At 39.9% G+C, this 21,915-nt stretch overlaps 1 protein-coding gene and 1 non-coding gene across 2 annotated transcripts; both read right to left on the bottom strand.

The window, feature by feature from the left end:
- Positions 1–358: 358 nt before the first annotated feature.
- trnar-ucu (transfer RNA arginine (anticodon UCU)) lies at positions 359–432 on the bottom strand. The gene has a single exon. It is a non-coding gene; the product is annotated as a tRNA-Arg (tRNA).
- An 8,406-nt stretch (positions 433–8,838) lies between these two features.
- Positions 8,839–20,942, bottom strand: il13ra1 (interleukin 13 receptor, alpha 1). The gene is made up of 10 exons (XM_069672350.1): positions 20,758–20,942; positions 18,493–18,638; positions 16,644–16,773; positions 16,394–16,493; positions 14,149–14,354; positions 13,684–13,817; positions 12,396–12,522; positions 12,048–12,147; positions 11,882–11,957; positions 8,839–11,436 (listed from the first exon to the last, which is right to left on the bottom strand). Exons 1-10 carry the CDS (start codon positions 20,846–20,848, stop codon positions 11,320–11,322), a joined length of 1,227 nt encoding a protein of 408 aa, XP_069528451.1. The 5' UTR covers positions 20,849–20,942; the 3' UTR covers positions 8,839–11,319.
- Between the last annotated feature and the right edge of the window lie 973 nt (positions 20,943–21,915).

Raw genomic sequence — 21,915 nt, 5'->3', positions numbered from 1 at the left:
GTCTCTGTAAGGTAAATGTAAGAATAAAGAGAACATTTAAAAATAAAGAGAACATGAAAAGAATGCAAAGAAACGTTAATTTTGTAAGCACTCCGAAGATAAAAAAGCAAACTGACTCTTATGACTCACATGAATTAAATCTGGACAATCTATAGTCAAGATTTGATCAGTGTAAATTTAAATGTGTCAGTGGACAGCATTCAAAGGATGTAGGGCATGTTGCAGGTTGTGCAATCTAACTGATGTAAATGCATCTACAATGGCGATCTTCTATCACATCCGCAGCTAAAACGTCATCCCCATCGTTACCATCAGATAAAAATGACCGCAGGTCTGCCGTGTGGCACACAGAGTGACTCATCTCTGCCGGGACTCGAACCCGGAGCCTCTGGATTAGAAGTCCAGCGCGCTATTCCATTGCGCCACAGAGACTGCGCCAGGATAACCCGGGCCTGGCACGGTTTAGATACTTCATATCCTCGCATATCACTGCTCTCTGCATCCCCGCAGCATCAGGACCAGTTTGAGCCGACATGTTGGTAATACCGGGGTTGACCACCAGAGGGCGCTGTTGCTACACTCTCGGGTGGGAGCTGCGTCAAGTCAGCCTGTGTATAACCGGAAGTGTATAGCGTGAGTGAAAACAAATAAAAGTCACAGTGCCTGTATATAGCGCTGTAACATGTGTTTGTAATTGGGGCTTTTATTTTGAAATTCATTTATCAGGAAGCTTGTTTTATACACGCCAGCTTAATTTTCGCCGCTCAAATAGCATCCTCGGAGCCAAAATGGTGCCTGTTATCGCTTTGTAGCCCCCGTGTTCGCATTATATTTACTACTGTGTGTCGTCGTTTCATAAACAAAAGCGTAATATGTCAGGTTAAATATAACATGTACTCAAAATCTGACTGTTACTAAGTGAGTGCCTTCTAACGTGTTTATAAAATACGAGTTTCTAATTAATAACAGAATAATGCAGAGGGTGCCTGATATCCCGATTGTAGACAGCTGAGTACAAAAATCAAGTTGTTTTTTTTAACATAGACGTGTTAGGTTTTTTCTTTCATAGTCTTGGATTCGTCCTTTTTTCCTTTTACATGTAGGGCTGGGTCTAGTCAGTGGAGCTCCTTTAGGTTATATGGAAATAGCTGGGTTACACAGAGATTGCATCAGAAAACCAATTACAGTACACACCTCCCTCCTCGTGCCCTTCACCACAGCGTGACAACGTAATTCATTTTACGTAGCTGTCTTTGAACCAGATTTTGTCAAGGACTCCAAAGAATAAAGAAGAATGGAAACATATTTTTCTTCCCTGCTGCTGGTTAGATTTTAGTTTGGCTTCTATAATAAGGTTTTAATCTATTTGCTATTCCACCCGTATTATAATGCATGACACTGCCTTTAAACATATTAAAGCCCAACTTTCCTCTGTCAGTCTGTTTATCTTGTATCAATGACAGCTAAACTAAAAATAAGTTTAATTCCAGATATTTTGGACATTAAATCCACGACAGTTAAAAGCTTCATAAAGCTTGAATCTGAGCAGACAAACTTGACAAACAGACCTGAACTGATATAAATTGACAACATGGAGTCCCCACAGACACTGAAAAAACGGTTTCGTTCAATTAAAACAATGTAGGGTAATGGTTCACATCCATATTTTATAACTTGAACCAATGAAAAATTAATAACTTGTCGCAAACAATATTTTCTATTGTATGTCACTTGGCAAAGTATATTTTTCTTGTTGAAGGAAGTAAATTAATTTTAATTCTATTTTTTTATCAAACCAAAAAGATCTTGATTTTATCAAACAATTATTATAATCTACAATTTAATAGAAATGATTTGTTTTATCCAATCAAAACAATACATTTAATAAAACAATCTTTTTCTGATTTAAAGTTGGAATCTCGAAGATCTCATTTTGGTTCTCTTTGGCGGCACCTTGTGGTGATAAACGGTAATTACAGGAGCACACTTCCCAGATATCCAGACAGTGTTGCATGTGTGACGTCCACGGTTGGCTCCGGTTGTAACTCTTGATTTTTCTGTCTGACGGTCGCTTTCCTTTTTAGACTGTTTGCTTCATCTGAGCGTCGACTTTGTTTCTTTTTCTTTGGATTTTCACTTATTTTTGAAGTTGTATCTGTAGTCATCCATCTTTTCTTTGTTTGTTCAGCCAGAGTGGATTACTGTTTACTCGCAACACTTGCAGAGAGCGGAAAAGCAGTAGCTTAGCTCCGCCTACCCTCTCTGGCAGACCAACCACTGCTGGCTGATGGAAAACATGTCACTAACTGTGACTCTTAAGTCGCCACAGACAGTCTGTAATACTGCAAATGCAAAGGCTTTCATCATTGGGCCATAGGCTCAATCACCATTTATTTAAATGAAAATCTTCGGTATGTGGTTAGGGTTAGTGTGTCTGTGTCACACAATAGTATGAGCTTCTTTTTTATAACAGCATAAAAAAAATTAACCGCTAAAATAATAAAATACAGCCACTTTAAAAAAGATTAAAAAGTGCTTAAGAACAGGACGAGTACATGTGGCTAAAATACTAAAATAAGACCAGTGATATGATCATATCCAGGAGATAAAATAAAGCACAATGACTGTCCTTCAAAAACAGCAGTGCTGCAGTTTAATTACCACAGACAGGTAATAAAATGTTCAGAAAGGGGATTGTATTTATTGTCAATATGTAACGGGAAATGGAGACTTCTTTGAGGTGATTGTCTTTTAGCCCCTCTGTTTTCGGTTCCTCTGTGTCTCTGTCTTCCTGCCGCCTCTCCTCTATCAGACCGCTGCAGCCAATGCGAGAGGAGAACACCCTCAGTTGTGGCACACACGAGTGGAGAGTCACACACACACACACACACACACACACACACACACACACACAAAAAGTTCAGTTTGCTTGGTCACTTTACTTTGCTCAGCTTTCAGCGTTGAACCGAGTCTTTCTGCCTCTGCGTCACGTCTGGCTCATCCACGGCTGTCCACGCTGTACTTGCCTCTGGCCTCACTTCATTTAATGAAACCACACTGGATAATAAAATAGGTAGATAGCATCAAGTAGAGTCAGACTTTTCAACAGATATATGAATGAACAAAAATATATTTATCTGTCTTCAAACACAGCCAATTCTAACTCACCTGCTTATAATTCAGCTCCTGCCATTCACCTAACAAAGACATACTTACCTTTACGTCCTTGTGAGGTGAATGTCAGGAGCTGTTACAAGATGCTCTCTGTTAAATCAGGGTCGGGGGTTTGTTCTCCTGGTTCTTCTCGCTGCATGACACAAATTAAACTCACTGCGGCACTCTTCCCATCTTCGGCCTCTCTCCACTCGGCCAAGCTGAAGGTTCCTGATGAACACACAGGTGGGTCACTTTAGAATCTTAACCTGGGGCCCATTTTTAAGGTAAAACCCAGGATGTACCATGTTAACATATGTAGCTTCTTTTATATATTTTTAAATTCAAAGAATTTAAGTGAATTTCTCAAATGTCATGAGTTATTAAAATTAATTAACCCCCTAATCATACACCAGGCATTTACTTACTTACTTACCATACAGGCCTACAACAGAAGACAGAGTATTTATGAAATCTGTGAAATGTAATAAGAAGCAGGTCAGTGTTAAACACTAATGGACAGTGCAAGAGTTGGGACTGATGCTGACAGTGATTTGGTTTGAATCCAAGCTGGCCTGATTTCCAATTCCGTTTAAACACACAGGCCCTATTGCTAGGTTACAAAGGAAATAATATCAACAGAATAAAATATCAAATGAGCCAAATAGCCAAATGCAAACAACTCAGTTGGGTAATGTACAGTGGCCCTGAGAGCTCAACGCACAGCAACTGAAGAAAACACATGCAAATACACAAAATAAACAGGAAAATCCTACAAATAGAAAACCGCTGCAAACAGAAAAATGCAGCAAATACATACGCTGCAAACAGAAACAGGCTGCAAATACAAAAAACGCTGCAAACAGAAAAACGCTACAAACAGAAACAGGCTGCAAACAGAAAAAACTATGCAATATAATAAACGCTGCAAACAGAAAAACGCTACAAACAGAAAAAAACGATGCAATATAATGAATGCTGCAAACAGAAAAAAGATGCAAATACAAAATAATGCAAATTAAACTGTAATGAGGTTTTAGTGTGTTTAAGTTTATTTAAAATACCAGCAATATAACACAATGCCAACATCAGTGCCCCAAATTAAGTCCTAAAAACAACTAAAAGGTTAAATAAAATCCACATCACCATCATCCCAATAAAACAATTCACATCTAATAGACACATCTATTTATAAGGTAAGAATCCATTCTAAGCAAGGGCACGATCTTGCTGACAAAAATATGGTCACAGAAGAAAACGAGGGAGAAAACCAGAGAGAGAAGGCTTGTAGGTATCTCTATGCAATGCATTTTTTATAAAGAGTCTATGGAAAAGGTTACTGTTGATTGTATGTGTGTTAGGGGTGTTGGTGGGACAGTAATTCAAGGCCTGACTTTGAGAGCACCACCACTGAAAAGTTGAGCAACCTTACGCACCAGCAAAAAAGAAATCTCTGGTGATGACACTGACCATCACTGCTGAACAATCATTAACAGGCTGCTCTGAACTCAGGCAGCAAAAATAGCAAAGTTTTTCTGTTACTTCTGGTTGCCATGTTTGTGCTGTGCAGAGATCTGTGATCTGTGTTGAACGTCCCCAACTTTATATACGACTCAGATTTAAACAATCACAAAAAGTAAACAAAGATTATACATAGATATTATATTATTATATTAGTGTTTTTTCATTGCTAACACAAAGGGTGTAAAGCCTTTTCGAATACAATAGGATGGTATAAAGCAGGGGTTCCCAAACTTTTCCATGCCAAGGCCCCCCAAACAGCATTAGCTTCTGGCTGGGGACCCCCAAACCCACAGACAACAGAGAGTGGGACAGCGTTGATTTTTTTGGCAGCATCCTTACCAAGCAATTCTTGGACAATGTCTTTGGTAGCTGGTAGAATCAAATCCTCTCCAATTGTGTGAGGTTTTTTAGCACGAGCAATGTGGTATGAGGCTAAAAATGATGCCTTCAGGGCCCGCTCGGGCACGGTAGCTTGCTGTGTGAATGCAGCACAGATTATTACGCCGAATTTGCAGCTGAATTTGAGAATCCGAGATTATGGCAGTTTACGTGTTCAGGACAAATGGTTATTAAAAAAAATATTTATTTATTTTTCTCCAATTTTCTGAGGCCCCCCGAGCGCCCCCTGGCGGCCCCCACTTTGAAAACCACTGGTATAAAGTACTCCAAAATTATAAAGGTACAATGCACTGTGGTCATACTGTACCCTGTAATAGTAATAGACAAGGTAATAATTTGGTGAACACATGAGACACATCTATTTATAAGGTAAGAATCAATTCTAAGCAAAGGCATGATCTTACTGACAAAAATGAGGTCACAGAAGAAAACCAAAGTGAAGGCTTGTAGTTATCTTTATGCAATGCATATTTATATAAAGAGTCTATGGAGCAGAATACTGTTGATTGTATGTGTGTTAGGGGTGTTTGTGGGACAACAATTGAAAGTGTTGAATTTGAGAGCACCAACACTGAAAAGTTGAGCAACTCTGAACTCAGGCAGCGAAAATAGTAGCTGCAGTATTTCTATTATTTCTGGTGGCCATGTTTGTGCTGTGCAGAGATCTGCGAGAACGTCCATGTAAACGAAATGTTCAAAAGGAACTGCAGACAACAAAGCAATGATTCCATCCTTTGATCTATGACATCATCAGGTCTGAAAAACTATAACGGAGGGCTGACGGCTGATTTCTTCTCAGACCATTCATCACTTAACAGACTACTGAAAGAATCTCTTAAGGTAATCTCTTATTATCTCAGACATGATTTCAAGACAAAGACTATCCCCCCTCGGCTCCTCGAACCAGGCCAGGCAGGAGATCTCCAGCAGCAAAGAAAGGGAGGATCTGCTCAACCAGGTCGAGGAGCTAAAGACTCAGCTTCAGCGTCAGCAGCAACAGATCACTGAGCTCTCTGCCAACCTCGAGTCAGAGGTCAATGAAAATCATTGCCTCTGGGATCAGGTGGAGTATATGACCAGTGAGGTCAGCAGAGTGAACACCCTCTCTCAGCAAAAGAGCGATCTGTTGCGCAAAGAGAGAGCAAAGTGTTTTGAATCGGAAACACAAAGATTTCAACTCTGCAAGCAGGTGGAAGAGCTCAAGGAGCAGCTGTGTCATCAGGAGAGCCAGGAACAGTTGCTCTACGAGAAGTATCTGACAGATACCAGGGCTGAAAAAGAAAATAATGACATCCTTCAGCAGCAACTTGAGGCTGAAAAGAAGTCGCATGCTGAAAGGGTGTCAGAGTTCCAGGAGCAGATCCACGGACTGAAGAGTGAACATGACCTCCAACAAAAGAAGGAAGAAGAAATCGAACCCCTGATTTTTGAAGCATCTGAGAGGGAGCAATCCTTCCACGGGCACTTGGAGGACCTGAAAAAGACACTCCCCCAACAGACCCACCTTGCCCACCTTGAGTCCGAGGTCAATGAAAATCATTGCCTCTGGAATCAGGTGGAGTATATGACCAGTGAGGTCAGCAGAGTGAACACCCTCTCTCAGCAAAAGAGCGATCTGTTGCGCAAAGAGAGAGCAAAGTGTTTTGAATCGGAAACACAAAGATTTCAACTCTGCAAACAGGTGGAAGAGCTCAAGGAGCAGCTGTTTCATCAGAAGAGCCAGGCAGAGTTACTGTGTAACATGGAAGAGGAAGCCAGGCGTGAGCTTGACACACTTCGAATTTCATGCTACGAGCTCTACGAGAAGTGTGAAACAGAGATCAGGGCCCAAAGACACAAGAGTGACATCCTTCAGCAGCAACTTCAGGCAGAAAAGAAGTCTCACGCTGAAAGCTCGTCAGAGTTCCAGGAGCAGATCCACGGACTGAAGAGTGAACATGACCACCTCCAACAAAAGAAGGAAGAAGAAATCGAACTCCTGATTTTCAAAGCATCTGAGAGGGAGCAATCCTTCCACAGGCACTTGGAGGACCTGAAAAAGACACTCCCCCAACAGACCCACCTTGCCCACCTTGAGTCCGAGGTCAATGAAAATCATTGCCTCTGGAATCAGGTGGAGTATATGACCAATGAGACCCACAGATTGAACGCCCTCTCACAGCATCAGAGAGAGCTGCTGCGCAAAGAGACAGCCAAGTGTTTTAAAGAGCAAGCACGAAGGGTTCAACTTGGCAAACAGGTGGAAGAACTGAAGGAACAGCTGTCTAATCAGAAGAGCCAGAAAGAGTGCCTGTGTAACGTAGACCAGGAAACCAGACATGAGCTTGGGCACTTAGAGGACCCAACAAAGACACTCCCCCAACAGACCTTGACACACACTCAGGAAGAGGACAGTCAAGCCGGCCTTGCAGAGACCCCACAACTCAGTGATGAGCTGCAGGATGAAATCTGCAAGGTGGAGAAGGAGGAAGAGGAGAAAGAGTCCCTTCCCTCTCCATTGGCACCTGGACTCCTAGAACAGACCCACGACCCTGACGAGAAGGCTCCTGAGAAAAAGAGGAAGTCCTTCTGGAAGAGAGCTCGCCACTTCCTCTGTTTGAGGAAGACATAGAAGAAGAAGGAGGAGGAGGAGGCTGCACAGTGATTAGCGCTGTCGCCTCACAGCTAGAAGGTTCCGAGTTCGAACCCCGGTTTGGACGAAGAGGGCCTTTCTGTGTGGAGTTTGCATGTTCCCCCTCTTCATGTCTGGGTTTCCTCCGGGTGCTCCGGTTTCCTCCCACAATCCAAAAACATGCTCATTAGGTTAATTGGACACTCTAAATTGCCCCCTAATTTGATAGATGAAATAAATAAAAATTAATTAATTAATTAAATTCTACATGGTGTACTTATGGATGAAGTTTGTATTAGTGGCATAGTTAAGTTGTCAAGAGGTAAATAATGAGAAAAGGTCACTTGTACAAAAGGTTTGAGGTGGACAACAGGGAGATAAAGGTTTATAGTAGTTGTGATAAACCAGAAAACTTAGTTGTGATGATTAAAGTTAAAAAGAGGTAACTAAAAAACCTGAAATGAAGTGAGGTCATGAGTAGTACGGGTGTCACTATTCTTCAAATACACGTTTTGACCTGACCTTTGATTTAAGGTTGTCGTTCAACTTGATTACATTATTCAAAGACAGTTATACCACTAAATACATTGATATGCACACATGTTCCACTATCATTCTGAATATGACAATTTTCCGAGTTTAATGGAGGTCTAAATTATTTGGTTTATTTAAGGAGCAATGAATATCATGTGCGTTACTGTAATTATGCCGAAACCAGCCAGAATGAGTTACCATCTAGTGTAGGCAGCCTAAAGTCAATCCAAAATTAAGATTGCAATTTAAAACGGTAACCGTGATGTAAAGTATGTCTCCCACACTCAGCACAAAACTGACATAGGCAGCAATAAAGAAGAGCATGTAAGCATTTTCACATTTAGAAAACAGGGATGAGATATCAATCAGTCGATTTCAGGAGCATTCAATCTAATTCAATCTAACTAATCTAGGATAATGCAGAGGTTGAGGTTAGGTGGGGTAGAAATGCAGGAAATGTATCTTTAATTAATCTTACATTTTTTTCTTTCCATGTTTGCTCCCCCATTTTGAAAGACGACCAGGCGCCCATAAGCAGCAGTGAATCCCTGATATCAAATGTTCCAAAACTGACAGGTGTTTGAAGTGTGACAAAAACAACAATTTTTTTTCCTGTGCAGAAATGTAAACTTCAAATGTTTATTAAAAGAAAAAGTTGCATAAAATGAATAATAGCACATTCAAAAGTGGCAGCCAGCATTAGTATGTATTGGGCATCAGGAAGCTATTTCAATCAATAAAACACCACTAAGGATACATCAGTATTTTTAAATGTGTGCAGTTCATATAACATTCAAAGTCTGTAAAGGAAAAACAGGGACACTAGCTACAGTAGAAAGGACCTTTAGCCACAACTCAATAAAGTTTGAGATATGTAGAAGCTGTAGTCTTCCTTCAACATTGCACATTCAGTAAATTGAGCGATTTTTTATATCCCAGAGTTCAGGTAATTAATTAGCTCCACAAACATCTTAGAGCTAAAGGAAGTTACATTTTAATAGTCTTTTACATGTTGTATCTGAGCAAAAATGACTACTTATATCAAAATATATTATTAAATCAAAATTGTGTTATTTACGATCTTTGTCTAATGTTCACTAAGTTTAAAGTTCTTTATTGAGGCCCTGGTGGGACTGACAGGATGTGTTCAAAATATCAAAAATAAAACATTTGGTAATAAATGACACCATTCTGAATCAGAGCTTGAACATCCAAACAGCTAAACCGTCTTAAGCTCCAAGGTGGTTTTATACTCATTGTATATTTTAATGCTAGTTTATGCTAGGTGACCTGCAAACCACTGAGCTGACCAGCAGCTGGAGATAACAAAGAAAATGCAACTGGCAATGTTAGGTAGATCAGCAGTTTTCAGTGTATAAATATTGGCCTGTATTCTCAGGTCCCGATCAGACAGAGCGCGTTTTAGCAGCTGGGGGCTTTTTTTGTAGTTGTTTTCAATGAGAGGGATGCTTTTTGTGTGCTGCTTTTGCCTCGAGTTGAAAAAATTCAACGCAGAAAAGCGCCCGATGTCATTGCTGTTTTTTCTCATTGACCAATCGGATGAATGGAGAGGTGGGCCTTCTGTGGGGGTAACAACATCGAGTTTACCTTTGAGTTTGTTGGAAACAACAAACATGGAAGAGAAGTTAGTGGTGGCTGTTGTGGGATACCCGAAGCTGTATGATTTCACCAACCGAGAAAACTACGATGTAAACAAAAAACAACAGGCCTGGAGGCAAATAAGTGTTGTAGCCTACTTGAGATTTTGTTGGTGCTCGGTTTTGTGATGATTGGCCCAACGATTGACAGGAGATTGTCAAATTGATTCCGACTCATCCTATAATAAACACTGAAACGGTCATCATCTTGGGCCAGCTGATACTGGTACTCGCTGTGATCTTTCCTCTTTCTGAGGGTCTCATGTACCCACAGATCTCTGTTTCCCCGTGTTTAATGTATTTGGGAACAGCCTCTCACCCTCCATCAAAGCCAGAGCAAGTGCCCTCCACCAGTCTATTTTTGAATGCAGATATAATCTATTGAACACTAAGTTAAGTATTTTAGCTAGCCAAGATAAATGGGAACAGATCTGTCAGTTTACAAAATAACGATTAGGTTAATGACAGCTAATGATTCGGTGGTTGCCTTAACAACAGACCCCCCCCCGAAAAAAAAGGTGCCAGCAAGCTGCTCTTTTTTTAACTGTAGGCTTCAACAGAAAAGGCAGTGCAGTGCTCCCCGTGTTTTACAGCCTGCAAAATGTGCTCTGTCTGATCGGACCCGAAGGCTTCTTATCAAACTACCTGCTCAGCAACCTCAGCAAGTCAATGCTTGTGTGGATGATTGTTACCTATTGTTTTCAACTGCCACAAAGATGAATAAGATAAGAGAGATAAGATAAGATAAGATAATAAGATAATTAGATTAAATCACATGTCACAGCAGCAGAGGGCGCATTAGTTATTACTTGGGTTTTTTCTTGATTTAGGACTTGAGACAGAGGAAAACAATAGCCTTTTTGTGCGCATGAGATCAGCTCAGTGTAATTAAACAGCTGTTGCACGCACTCGTCAAGTCAATTTAACTAAAACATTTTTGAGGGAATGCCCAGTTATTATTCAAAAACATTACAGAACAAAGTAAGCATCGGACTCATGTGATGTCCCTGGTGTTAAAAAGCTGCTACATCCATACTTGTATAAAACATATTTAATTAACAATTTGTAGGAGTGCAAATTTTGTCCAAATATCAGCAAGGACACATACACAGTGACGAGTACAATTCCAGAAAAGGGGATGCTATATGGTGATAAAGTACTAATATATATATATATTGACGGGAATTTGGCCTCATATTGCACCACCTGAATAAGACTATTCAGTGATACTCACTTCTTAATAAAGCCTGGATGTCAAATTGGATTTCAGCTGCATCAGTTTGTGAAAAATGCAGAAGTGTAATAGCTGCCACAGTTCGAGCTCATCTCCCTTGACGATAAAACAGCATCTGATCAAAGGTCTGACTAGCCTTTCACAAGGTATCCTTCCGAGAATCTCCAGGATTCATAAGATAAATAGTAAAGCCTCCCCTTTGGTTGTTAATTTAGCAGAAGTGGTTGTTTTGTCAGGAGTTTGTCTGTTTGGGGATCCATCACCAGAGTGATTTTACAGTTTTCTTCTTCCTCTGCAGGGACGTACAGGTTGTGAACGGTGCTCTAAGAAGAGGAAAAAAAAGACAAATTTTGAGTATGCCTTTACTTTTAATAACTGGGTGGCTGCCAGGGGGTTGTTAGCTTAGCCTAGCACAAAGACTGGAAATAAGGGGAAACAGCTAGCCTCGCTCTGCCTGAAAGTGAAAAACTTATAAGACACCCTGTTTGCTGAATCGGTAAAAAAAGGCAGAGTGTACATCAGCTTTAAAATGAGGTTACGTCAGCCCTGGCACAAAAACACAAAGAGTCGTGTATATTTCAGGTTTTACACACAATTCTTAACTTGTGTTCTTTTTGCTGTACAAACCAGCTGCTAGCTAGGGTCTTCTCAGCTAAGTGTGAGCAAGAGGGCAAATTATATGTACTTCCCTAAATGCCATTAATTATCTTCAATGATTTAAAGAGACATAATCATGGAGTCAATCAAGAATAGAAAAATGTCAGTCACCTTATTGTTGTTGTCAGAAATATCACTGAGGAGGTCCCTAGGTACTGGTATTTTGGGGAAAATATTTTCCTTATTCCTGTACAGAGAAAGTTGAATATCAGAGGCAAAAAAAACAAGACAACTACAATCCAAAAGTGCCAAGCAGAGAGGTGAAGACTCTACATACTTCCTGCAACACACAAAGGCAAAGGCTGCCAGGCAAACAAACATCAATGGGATGATGATGGCAGCATACACCAAGGCATTTGGTTGGTCAGGATCTGCATCTGAATATTAAAAAAAGACATTGACCAATTGACTGTTACAGCAATTTAAACCTGCTAAGAATTCTAAAAACAACCTCAAAATCAGAGGGACAGAAGCAGTTTCTGTCTGCCTGTGTCATTATTGAACCAACAACTAGATGGCAGCAAAATTGTGGCTTTCAAATCCTGAAAATAGTGGCTTTGAACAGTTGGACAGTTTCTTTTGTAATTCAAATAGATTAGAAATGAGACAGAGAGAACGTCCATACCGAAATACACTGCTTCACTCAATTCCGTCTTTCCATTGTCTCCCGTCGTTCCTTGAATAGTCATCTTGTACGAGCAGTGAGAAAGTCTGTCCAGCTTTTCTGTTGTTTTTCCATCTACGAACTTTTTCTGTGAGAAAAGGGGACAAATTAATTAGTTCACTAATTGTTTTAGCACACTTATTAGCAGTGGTGGACAGAGTAAACAACATTACTTGAGTCAAAACTAGATACTCCTAGTAAAATACTATTACTCCAATACAAGTGAAAGCTGCTTGGTCAAATTATTACTTGAGTAAAAGAACTGGAGTACTTGCTTTTAAAAATACTTCCAAACATTGTATTTTCACAATGCATGAGTGCAGTCAAGATGGGTGTACATTCTGCTATGTTATTTACATTTATGCTACAGATTTGCAGCTCCAAAAGTATAGGAACAAAAAATGAACAACCAAAAATACCTGATGACGAGGGAAAATGTCAGCCAGGTTTTACACAGAGAGAAAACATTCAATTTTTTTAAACAGCCATTGCAGTAGGTGCAGGGCCTCTTGAACTATGCAATTATGCAGAATATTGTTATTCCTGGAGAAGCTCCCTTTGCTATTTTCACTTCTCTGCTGCGGTGTTAGCACCCAACATATACTAAAACAAAAGAGCTTCTGTGACAACATCTGTATTCAGAATCTTATCTTCTAACCTTTTTAAAACGAATCATTCTTCATTTTAAAAACCTCAAACATGGGCTGCAGATATGGTCATGGGGGCTCAGGTGGAGAATCGTCACCCTGCTCTGCCACAGCCACCATTACCACGAACTGGCTGATCTGTGGCGTTTGCTCTACGTTCAACCACTGAGACGCGTGAGGTACAGGTACGGCAACACCACTTAGACAAACCACACTCAGAACTACACGAACACTGTTCATTGTCTTTGGGATTTTAGAAAAGAAAAGAAAATTCATCAGCTGACTTCAGAGTAACGAGAACATTCATAGAAAAGGAGTGGAGTCAAAAGTACGATATTTGTCTTCCAAATGTCGTGGAGTAAAAGTATCAAGTTTCCCCCCAGAATAATACTCAAGTAAAGTACAGATACTCAAAAAATGTACTTAAGCACAGTACTCAAGTAAATTTCTTCTGTTACTGCCCACCCCCGCTGATTAGTAGGAAAACAAGGCTGAATTATGTGGAAGCAAACCAAAGCTGCACAATTTGGTTTTCAGTAGCTTGAATACAAGATAAACAAGATGATGATAAAACATCAAAATATTGTACTCTTGTGTCTTACCTTTATTTTATTACACTCATGGTACTCAATTGTAAATTTCCATTCAGACAGATTTATGATGTCAGGGGGCATCCAGTTAATAATGAAGTTATCCTTAGTTTTAGTGACATTCCAGTCCAGGGCAGGAAGTCTCACTGCATCGAGAAAGACATAACAGAGAGATGCTTAATACAATTTAGTCTGACAAGATCATATTATACCATGTAGAGATAAAAACACATTTTATCGCCTTAAATGACTGCATTGTGATGCCAGAAGTTGCACTTTTTAGATTGTGTCACCAAACATCGCACAAACACTAACATGCTCACATTTCCAGTCATGAATACTCCTGAAACATTTCCAAGTAAGGACAGAGAGGAACTTCTCCTATAATTCTGAAACTGAATTGGGAAGCGCAACCTAATTCAACAGAATGTTTCCCCTTTAGGAACCTTGATGATAAATAAGTACTGGTCTGCATACCACACTTGAGAGTTTTCCTGAAGGTGTTCCTGACTAGCTTGTTGTTCACAGTTCCATTCACCAAGACCAAGATTGACTGGGGGATCTTCGCCTTCAGAGAACAACCATTCTTTACGTCTCCCTGGAATTTATACAATGAGCACTCTTTCACGGCAGGTGGAGGGTATTTGATGCCGGCAGATTCACTGAAATCCTCATTAAGTAACCTTGAAAAGAAAAGAGAAAAAGATTATTTACTGTCATGTACACTTTTCCTTAATCCATAGAAAACAATGAATTGATAAATTTAGCAAACTCTGCAATGTGTCCAAGACGACATCTTCAAAAACATACATGTAACCAGAGATGGAAAGTAACTAATTACATTTACTCGCAATACTGTAATTGAGTATTTTTTTGTGTACTTGTACTTTTTAAATAACATTTACATTTGAACAAAAACTACATTTTAAATCACATCCGCTAAATCACAAGGAAGATGGAGACGGATAAGTCAGACAACAGTGGTGCAGACCCAACTGAAGGCGAAACGTTGAATTCTGATGCTGAGATTTTGGTCTTCTTTGGGTCATTTAGGGAAAGCCACAACACCTGTGACCTTGACCCGTTTTTTGTTTACAGATTTGCGGTATGACTGGTGTTGGTGAAGAAAAGAAGGATGGTCTACAGAATCCACAATTTATGCCACCTTCAATGGTTGTATTGTTTGTGTGACAACACCTCCACATGGCCACTGGGTGCCTCTGTTTGGTGCTGGCTGTGTGTGTGTTGCAGGAGAGGTGTGTCCATGTTGGAGGGTTCACACCTTTTTGCACTACACAGGAGAGACCCCCCCCATCCCTTTGTTAAAAAAGTAGCTAAGTAACTTTTACACTGTAAAACACAGAAAAACACGAGGAATAGTTTGAGATTTTAGAGAATATGCTTATTTGCCTTCTTTAAATAATTACATGAGAAGCTTATTCCACTCTGTCTGTCTGTAAAATATGAAGCTACAGTTAGCAAGTTAGGTTGTTGGCTTAGCAAGACTGAAAACAAGCAGAAACTGCCGGCCTGGCTCAGTGGGGAAAGGACTAAATCCACCCACCGGCAACTTTAAAGCTAACTTATTAACATTCCAAATTTGTTTTACCCATAATAAAAAACATGAGTAAAACCTCCCAAATGAGATTCTTATTAAATACAATTGTTCATGGCCCAGTGAAGTGGCTTCCTGCAGTCTCCACTGTTTGCCAGGAAGCCTCATGTTGATGTCAAGACTCCAAGGAGGTCACTTGAGCCAGTCAATAAAATTCCCAAACTTAAAAATCCAGTGTTTAACCTTGTAAACATCTCCATGTGGTGTTCTTCATGTGCTACAAGACATATCAGGGACAACATCAGCAGTCATCTCCACGGCTGGGCCTGTCTGCTTTTAAACTGCAGTGTACCAAGGACAGGCTGAACAACACGTTTTCAGATTGGCAGGTTTGAGACGTCACAAACCCGAGGAGCCAATTCAGTCTGTATTTATTCAGTGAGGAGACTGCATCTAAGTTTTTAATACGGGACGAGCCGATGAGAGGGACGGCGCGGGTCAGAGACAGATGATCCATTGTGTGATCCTAGCAGTTTATCTGAATTTATAATGTGATCCAGCAGTGAGCAGTTTATAATCATGCAGCGCAGTGATGACACCGATCTGTGTGTGTTTCTCAGGCTCTACCCCTGACTTCATAGGGTCGCAATCGGTCCCGTATTTCCGTGAAAACCCTTTATAAAGCATAACAGCATTTATAATCACACAGTATTACAAACTACTCTACAATATTAAAAACAAGATAATGATGCAAACGTTCTTGATAGTGGACTTTTACACTCTGGATTTCCGGTTATGCAAATATTTTTTGGGTCTGGTTGCCAAAGTGGGGGTCTGGACCAAAAAACATAAAAATGTTAAATTATTTAAACTTGTATATTTTATCTATTATTGTAAAAAAAAAAAAAAGATATATACAAAAATAGTGGTTAAATTTAAAATAAGACCATGCAATTAAAAAATATGTCATCGGTTTTCTGCTCTTCTTTGTTGCTACATGACACCCGTGGGTATTACGACAGATTAGCATCAGCTGCAGCAGGTCAATTTACAGCAGAACAGGAAACAGAGCACAGTTACAGCACAACTAAACTATACTAATATAACCAGTATAAGGAAGTATTGCAATAACCGCTTTTCCAGTGTAGTGTTGAGTTACACACATACCGATAGAAAAAACGCAGGTCTGGAGTGTCCCTGGCATTGCGCCAGGTGCAGTTAGTTTGTTTTGAGGAATGGATGCAGCAATCTAAATCCGTCACAAGCTCTGGGAAGAACATAGAAATAAACAAACACACATGTTACAGAACAACAATGCAGTCCATATACAGCAAATAAAAAGCTGGAGCCCAAAGTTATGTTTCTTTTAAAACAAAGAGGGGACATGTAAAAGGTAATGGCATGCAAAATGAGCCACCTGGGTATGAGGTGTTGATGGTAACCGGCTCACTCTTTGTGCCACCACAGACCGTCTCAACAGACACTTGCAGAAATCCTCCTTCCATGAATATGAAACTTGTCCAGTGAGTGCCTGTGTGGTACGGGTGCTACACATTCAAATCAAAGAAACAATGTAGTCAAATCATTAATATAACTGTACTTAATGGCCCATTCTGCATAAGAAGTCATTTTACTTTCGAATTACTGAGGGTTCTAAGTACTTTAATAACAATATGAACAATATGAGCTGTCACCATATTTATCGGTATTAGCATACATGAGCCAGGACCCCAAATTTGTGATGCATTTGCATGACGACAAAATGCATGACGGCACACATAAAGCTACCACTGGTGCAATGCTATCGTATATTTTCTAACTCTAGAGATAATCACAATGAGCATTATTCCCCTCAGATGGTACCGACCAACCCTACTGGCTCACGGACTAATACATATACTAAATAGATTTCTAAACCAGACTAAAACACTCTCAAAGATAGTTAATATGATGTAATAAAAAATATCCAGAGTGCAAAAGTGGCTTGTAAAAATCTCAATATAAATAAATACATAAAGTGCATAAATACACAAATGTACTGTATGTATAATACAAGCATATGCAACTGTTTTTTGAACATTGAGTGTATTGTAGCGCTCAGTCCTGCACCTGGAACCAGCCTGTGAATGAACCTGCTCTGCTGTGTCATCTCCAGACTGTGGAGTGGGTGTGTGGGATTGGATGGACTTCAAATACTATAAATAATATGAATGCATCATAAAAAGTTATGACATAATGAAGACAGTGTAATCCTTTCCTTCTGATGGCTGCCTTCTCAAAAGCTAAATGTATGTAGATTTCAGTCAGTTGTCTGGGAACAGTCCCAACAGTGTACAGACTGTATAATAACCTGTGTGAATTGTATTGAGACTATTTTGTGCTCGTAGAATACCTCTGTTTCAAGGGGTATTTTAAAACCTTAAAACAATGAAATATCAGTGGGAATCTTTAGTGCAGTTGCTATGATTTAAAGGTATAATAAGTAGGATTTTTCCTTGCATTTTGTCAACAACACATTCAGACTGGGCCCCTCCTCCTGGGCTCTTTGTCACCAGAAGCTCACACGTCACTCTCTCGTGTGAGAACACTCCCACCCCGCTGAGCTAACACCGACAGCATCACAGTTACCTTTGCGCTAGCATGCTAACCGAAGGAACCACAACAGCGCCCCTCCTGAAAACGTCCCGGGCAAGGCAAAACAACAGAATAGATGCAGAGGGAAGGGTCTCACAAGGGTCTGCACACACACTCATCAACACATACATGTATAGCGGCCCATAAGTGATGATTTATATTATATTTCTGAAAGTCTATATTTAATTTGTTTTAAATCCTACTTATTATACCTTTAAAGGGCATTGTGGAGTTGCACAAACCATTCATCAATTATCTATACTGCTAATCCTTTTCAGGGACGAGAGGTGGGCAGAACCTGGACTGATCATCTGCAGCACATGTAGCAGAGAATCACAGTTAAGTAATTCTGTAAATGGGCAATTTTCGAGTCACCAATGAACCTAACGAGCATGTCTTTGGACTGTGGGAGGAAGCCGGACAACCCTTGCATGTACAGGGCACAGGGAGAACATGCAAGCTCCACTCAGAAATTACCACTTTGTCCAAACCGGGTTTCGAACTAGGAACTGTAAAGCGATAGCGCTAACCACTGCACTGCCCGTTGCATAAACCAAACCTTTAATAAAAAGCAAATAAACCAAACAGCTGGGTTTACATTTTAAATAAAAGGAAAAGATATGAATACTCACTATTTTATCGCCGTACATTTCGTTGGTTATTGTCTTTACCTCATAGGTACAGTTTTCCATTGAATGCGGTGGAGGTGACCAGGACAAGCGTGGGTAAAAATCGCTGGGCCACAGCAGGGATAGATTTTGCGGTGGTAAGATTTGGCCTGACGTGGAGAAAGACAGAAAAACATAAAAGCATATCACATAACATTTCAGTGTGCCTTAAATTAGCCTCTTCATCTATGAACACTTCCTCTTCATTCCTGCCATTTAGTTTGATTTAACAAAAAGTTGAGAGTGCTGCTTTGACTCTGTTTAAAGTCTCTCTTTGGGATTGTTTGTAGATGTGAAGGAGTGGCTCTTCTTGAGAAAATACTCTTAGTGCCAAAAGAACTTTATGTGAACTGTTGGCAAGCATCGGCTCTGTTTGGAGCCAGTCTCTAGGAAACAAAGATAAGTATCTCATGCAGCATGATGCAAGTGTTAGTTGATGACAGCCATAATGGTAATGGCATAGGCTGCAGACTCTTTCGTTTTCTTTAACTTGTACCTCTGCTCAGTGTCCAAAGTCACGTCCGCATTTGGACGTAACATTCAGTCAGTTTGGCTTGCATCACGTTATTACACAGGATATACTCAGGAAATGAGTGACATTTTTCTTAATCAATTCTGCCTTAAATCGAAAAACCTAACCACCACCCAGTTCCTGTGAGCTCAGGCTCAAGACGGCTGCCTCAGCTGTTTGTATTTTGCACATTCTGCCATCTCTGTTCTTCATTTCAGCCTCTGTCACTATTTATAAACCGTTTAGATGATTTCAGCCAATTGTAGTTACATGAAAGCAAGCCCGACTCTGAATCTCTCCGTCTCACCTTCCACGTTCCTCTTTTCCTTTGCCTGTCTGTATCATCATTTGCTATTAAAAACCCTCAACTACTCCTGTCTGTGTGGATGGCTGTCACTGTCATTCGGGACCCTTTTCCTTCTGCCTCTTACACACCATGTGACACTGGGTACAGTCTTTTAAATGTTTTTGGTTCATTTTAAACAGAGTAGAAAACGACCGTTCAGAGGGACCGATAACAATACATTTTGTGACATGCTTGTGATATATGAACCATCCGGGACACTGAGGACATCTGGCGCTAGAGTTAGAAGAAAACAATTTAATGAATTATTTTAATTGATCTTATATGTTAATCTATTTCCTTTATAATCAATATTTAATTATTTTAATTGATCTTACATTAATCTATTTCCTATTTGGACCTAAGAGAAAAATGGTAAATGGAATGGACTGTAATTATATAGGCCTGCTTTTACACTACACGTCACATTCACCCATTCACACACACTGATGGCTACGTAAAGTGTCCACTCAGTCAGTTATCGCATTCACACACCGTTGGCTATGCCACCAGGAGCAATTTGGGGTTCAGTGTCTTGCCCAAGGGCACTTCGACATGTAGCCTGAGGAAGCTGGGGATCAAACCTTGCCTTGTCGTTATTCTAAAAACTAAGGAAAAGTATACATGACGAGTTATAATTAAAGAAGAGGAATTAAAGAAGTTCGCGACTCCGGGGTCTGGGACCCATTAAGAGGAAAGTTCAGTGAACTTAGAAATGTCTAACCTTGTTGTGTAAGTGCTGAGAAATAACTCTGATCTGGGACCAATAAGAAAATTATAACTGACAAGTTTAATTGGAGGCATATACTGTTGCATTGTTCTGAACGGACCTGTTTTTATATTTTACTATATTTTGTATTTTATGCCTGTCATAATGCTCCTTTTTTAACTGTTTAAAGCACTTTGAATTGCCCTATGTATTAATGGGTGCTTTATAAATACACTTGCCATGTATAGCACAATAAAAAGGATAATTCCATATAACACTAAAAATAAATGTAGGTGAGACCAGGGTGTATACATTCAGAAAGGCATTATCCTACCTCAATGAAAACATGATTGTCAATCTTTCAACCATTTTTAAACACATTAAGGAGTAATACACATCATTCCACTGTTTTCTTACTGTTACTGGAAAAGCAGTTTCAGTAAATATGACTTTTGTCTGCCCGAGTTACTCATTGTCACAAAGTAAATCCTCTCCCTTTTGGCGTCTTGCTTCACAGCGATGAACGCAACACGTGACGTCACTACTGGGAAACGTTTACATTTACACAGGGAAACATTGTGCGTACAAAATTGGAAATTTCAAGGCCTACATGACATGACAAAAAGTTTGGCAAATGTAATCGTTATGTCGCTTTCATTTTCTTACCTGTTAGGGACTCAACTAGAAGAAAAAGAGAGAATATCACCATCAAGTCCAAACTTTGCAAAATCCTCGATATCTTTTTAAAAGTTTCCATATCCGTTGAAATGAGGGTAAAAAAACGTCGTCCTTTGAGTCGTCCCGTGTCTAAACCCGCTGCCACGGTGTTAAATGAAATACAGACAGCAACTGTTCGCGTTTCCTTCCTACTTTCGCTTCCAGCTTCTTATAAGGACGACTGTTTTTGGAGGTTGGGAAATGGGTGGAGAGTTTCCTTTACCAGCTGGGTACGCGTCGCACGCTCACACACACAGACATGCATTGCCCAAGGCATAATGATACCAGAGACATGCTGAAGGCTTGGAGATTACAAACTTTTAGTTAAACTTTAAAAAGCGGTAAAAACAGTGCCCAATGAATAGTACGGCAGTGAGATCTTTTGGGGAAGTTGTGTAGAAACTTTTAGAAACTATTACAAAGTAGTTTATCGATCTAAGATCAGTGTGACTTTGAGTTCGTCTTAAAAGACTCCTCAGAACAGGTTCTTCCTCCAGTAATAAGAGTTGGAAAGCTACTTTGAAAGCATACTTATGCAAGCTTCCAAGTAATTGACGTTGGAGGAAGTTGAACCGTAGCAACTCCACCGAGAGAGAAGTCTATTTTCGTTAGACGATGCGACATTCAAAGAAGCATATTTCCATCCATTAATTGACAATGAACAAGTGATGATAAGTTAGGCTATATAATACATAAAAGTCCCATAACAAAATTGTATTGCTGGCGTCATTGCTGGTCAAAGGTGATTCAATCACAGGGTCATGGGTTTTCTCCATATGCATTAAAACTGTTAATAAGTCAAAGATAAAGGGTCAAAAGACAATTTCCAGAGAATCTTAAGAGCTGAAAATGACAAATTAAGTGTCATGCTGAAGGAGAATTACAACTTTACACCCTGGAAACCCAAAAGTTATTCTTCAGCTTAGTTAGAAAGCACGTGTGATTAAATAACATTAATAAAGGCATTTGTTACACCTCTTCAGCACTTAGAATGGTATCTAAGAAGCTAACTGTAATGTCGCACAAATCATGATACCGGTCCGGCCCTTCGTCGCGTTTTATGACATCATCTTTGTTATATGGCCTTCATCTTCTTCTTACCGCCAC

This window comes from Semicossyphus pulcher, unplaced genomic scaffold (genome assembly GCF_022749685.1).
Source record: "Semicossyphus pulcher isolate SPU_LCO1_2020_fin unplaced genomic scaffold, fSemPul1.0.p SCAF_21, whole genome shotgun sequence".
NCBI lineage: Eukaryota > Metazoa > Chordata > Actinopteri > Labriformes > Labridae > Semicossyphus > Semicossyphus pulcher.
This window is presented reverse-complemented; position numbering and strand designations above follow the sequence as displayed.

Excerpts from the sequence above, each read along its gene's own strand:
- il13ra1 (XM_069672350.1), bottom strand. The coding sequence starts at position 20,848 with ATGGAAACTTTTAAAAAGATATCGAGGATTTTGCAAAGTTTGGACTTG. Across the intron at positions 16,494-16,643 it reads CATCAACACCTCATACCCAG|AGCTTGTGACGGATTTAGAT; the intron begins GTGGCTCATTTT and ends TGTTCTTCCCAG. Across the intron at positions 12,523-13,683 it reads ATGAGTGTAATAAAATAAAG|AAAAAGTTCGTAGATGGAAA; the intron begins GTAAGACACAAG and ends CTTTTCTCACAG.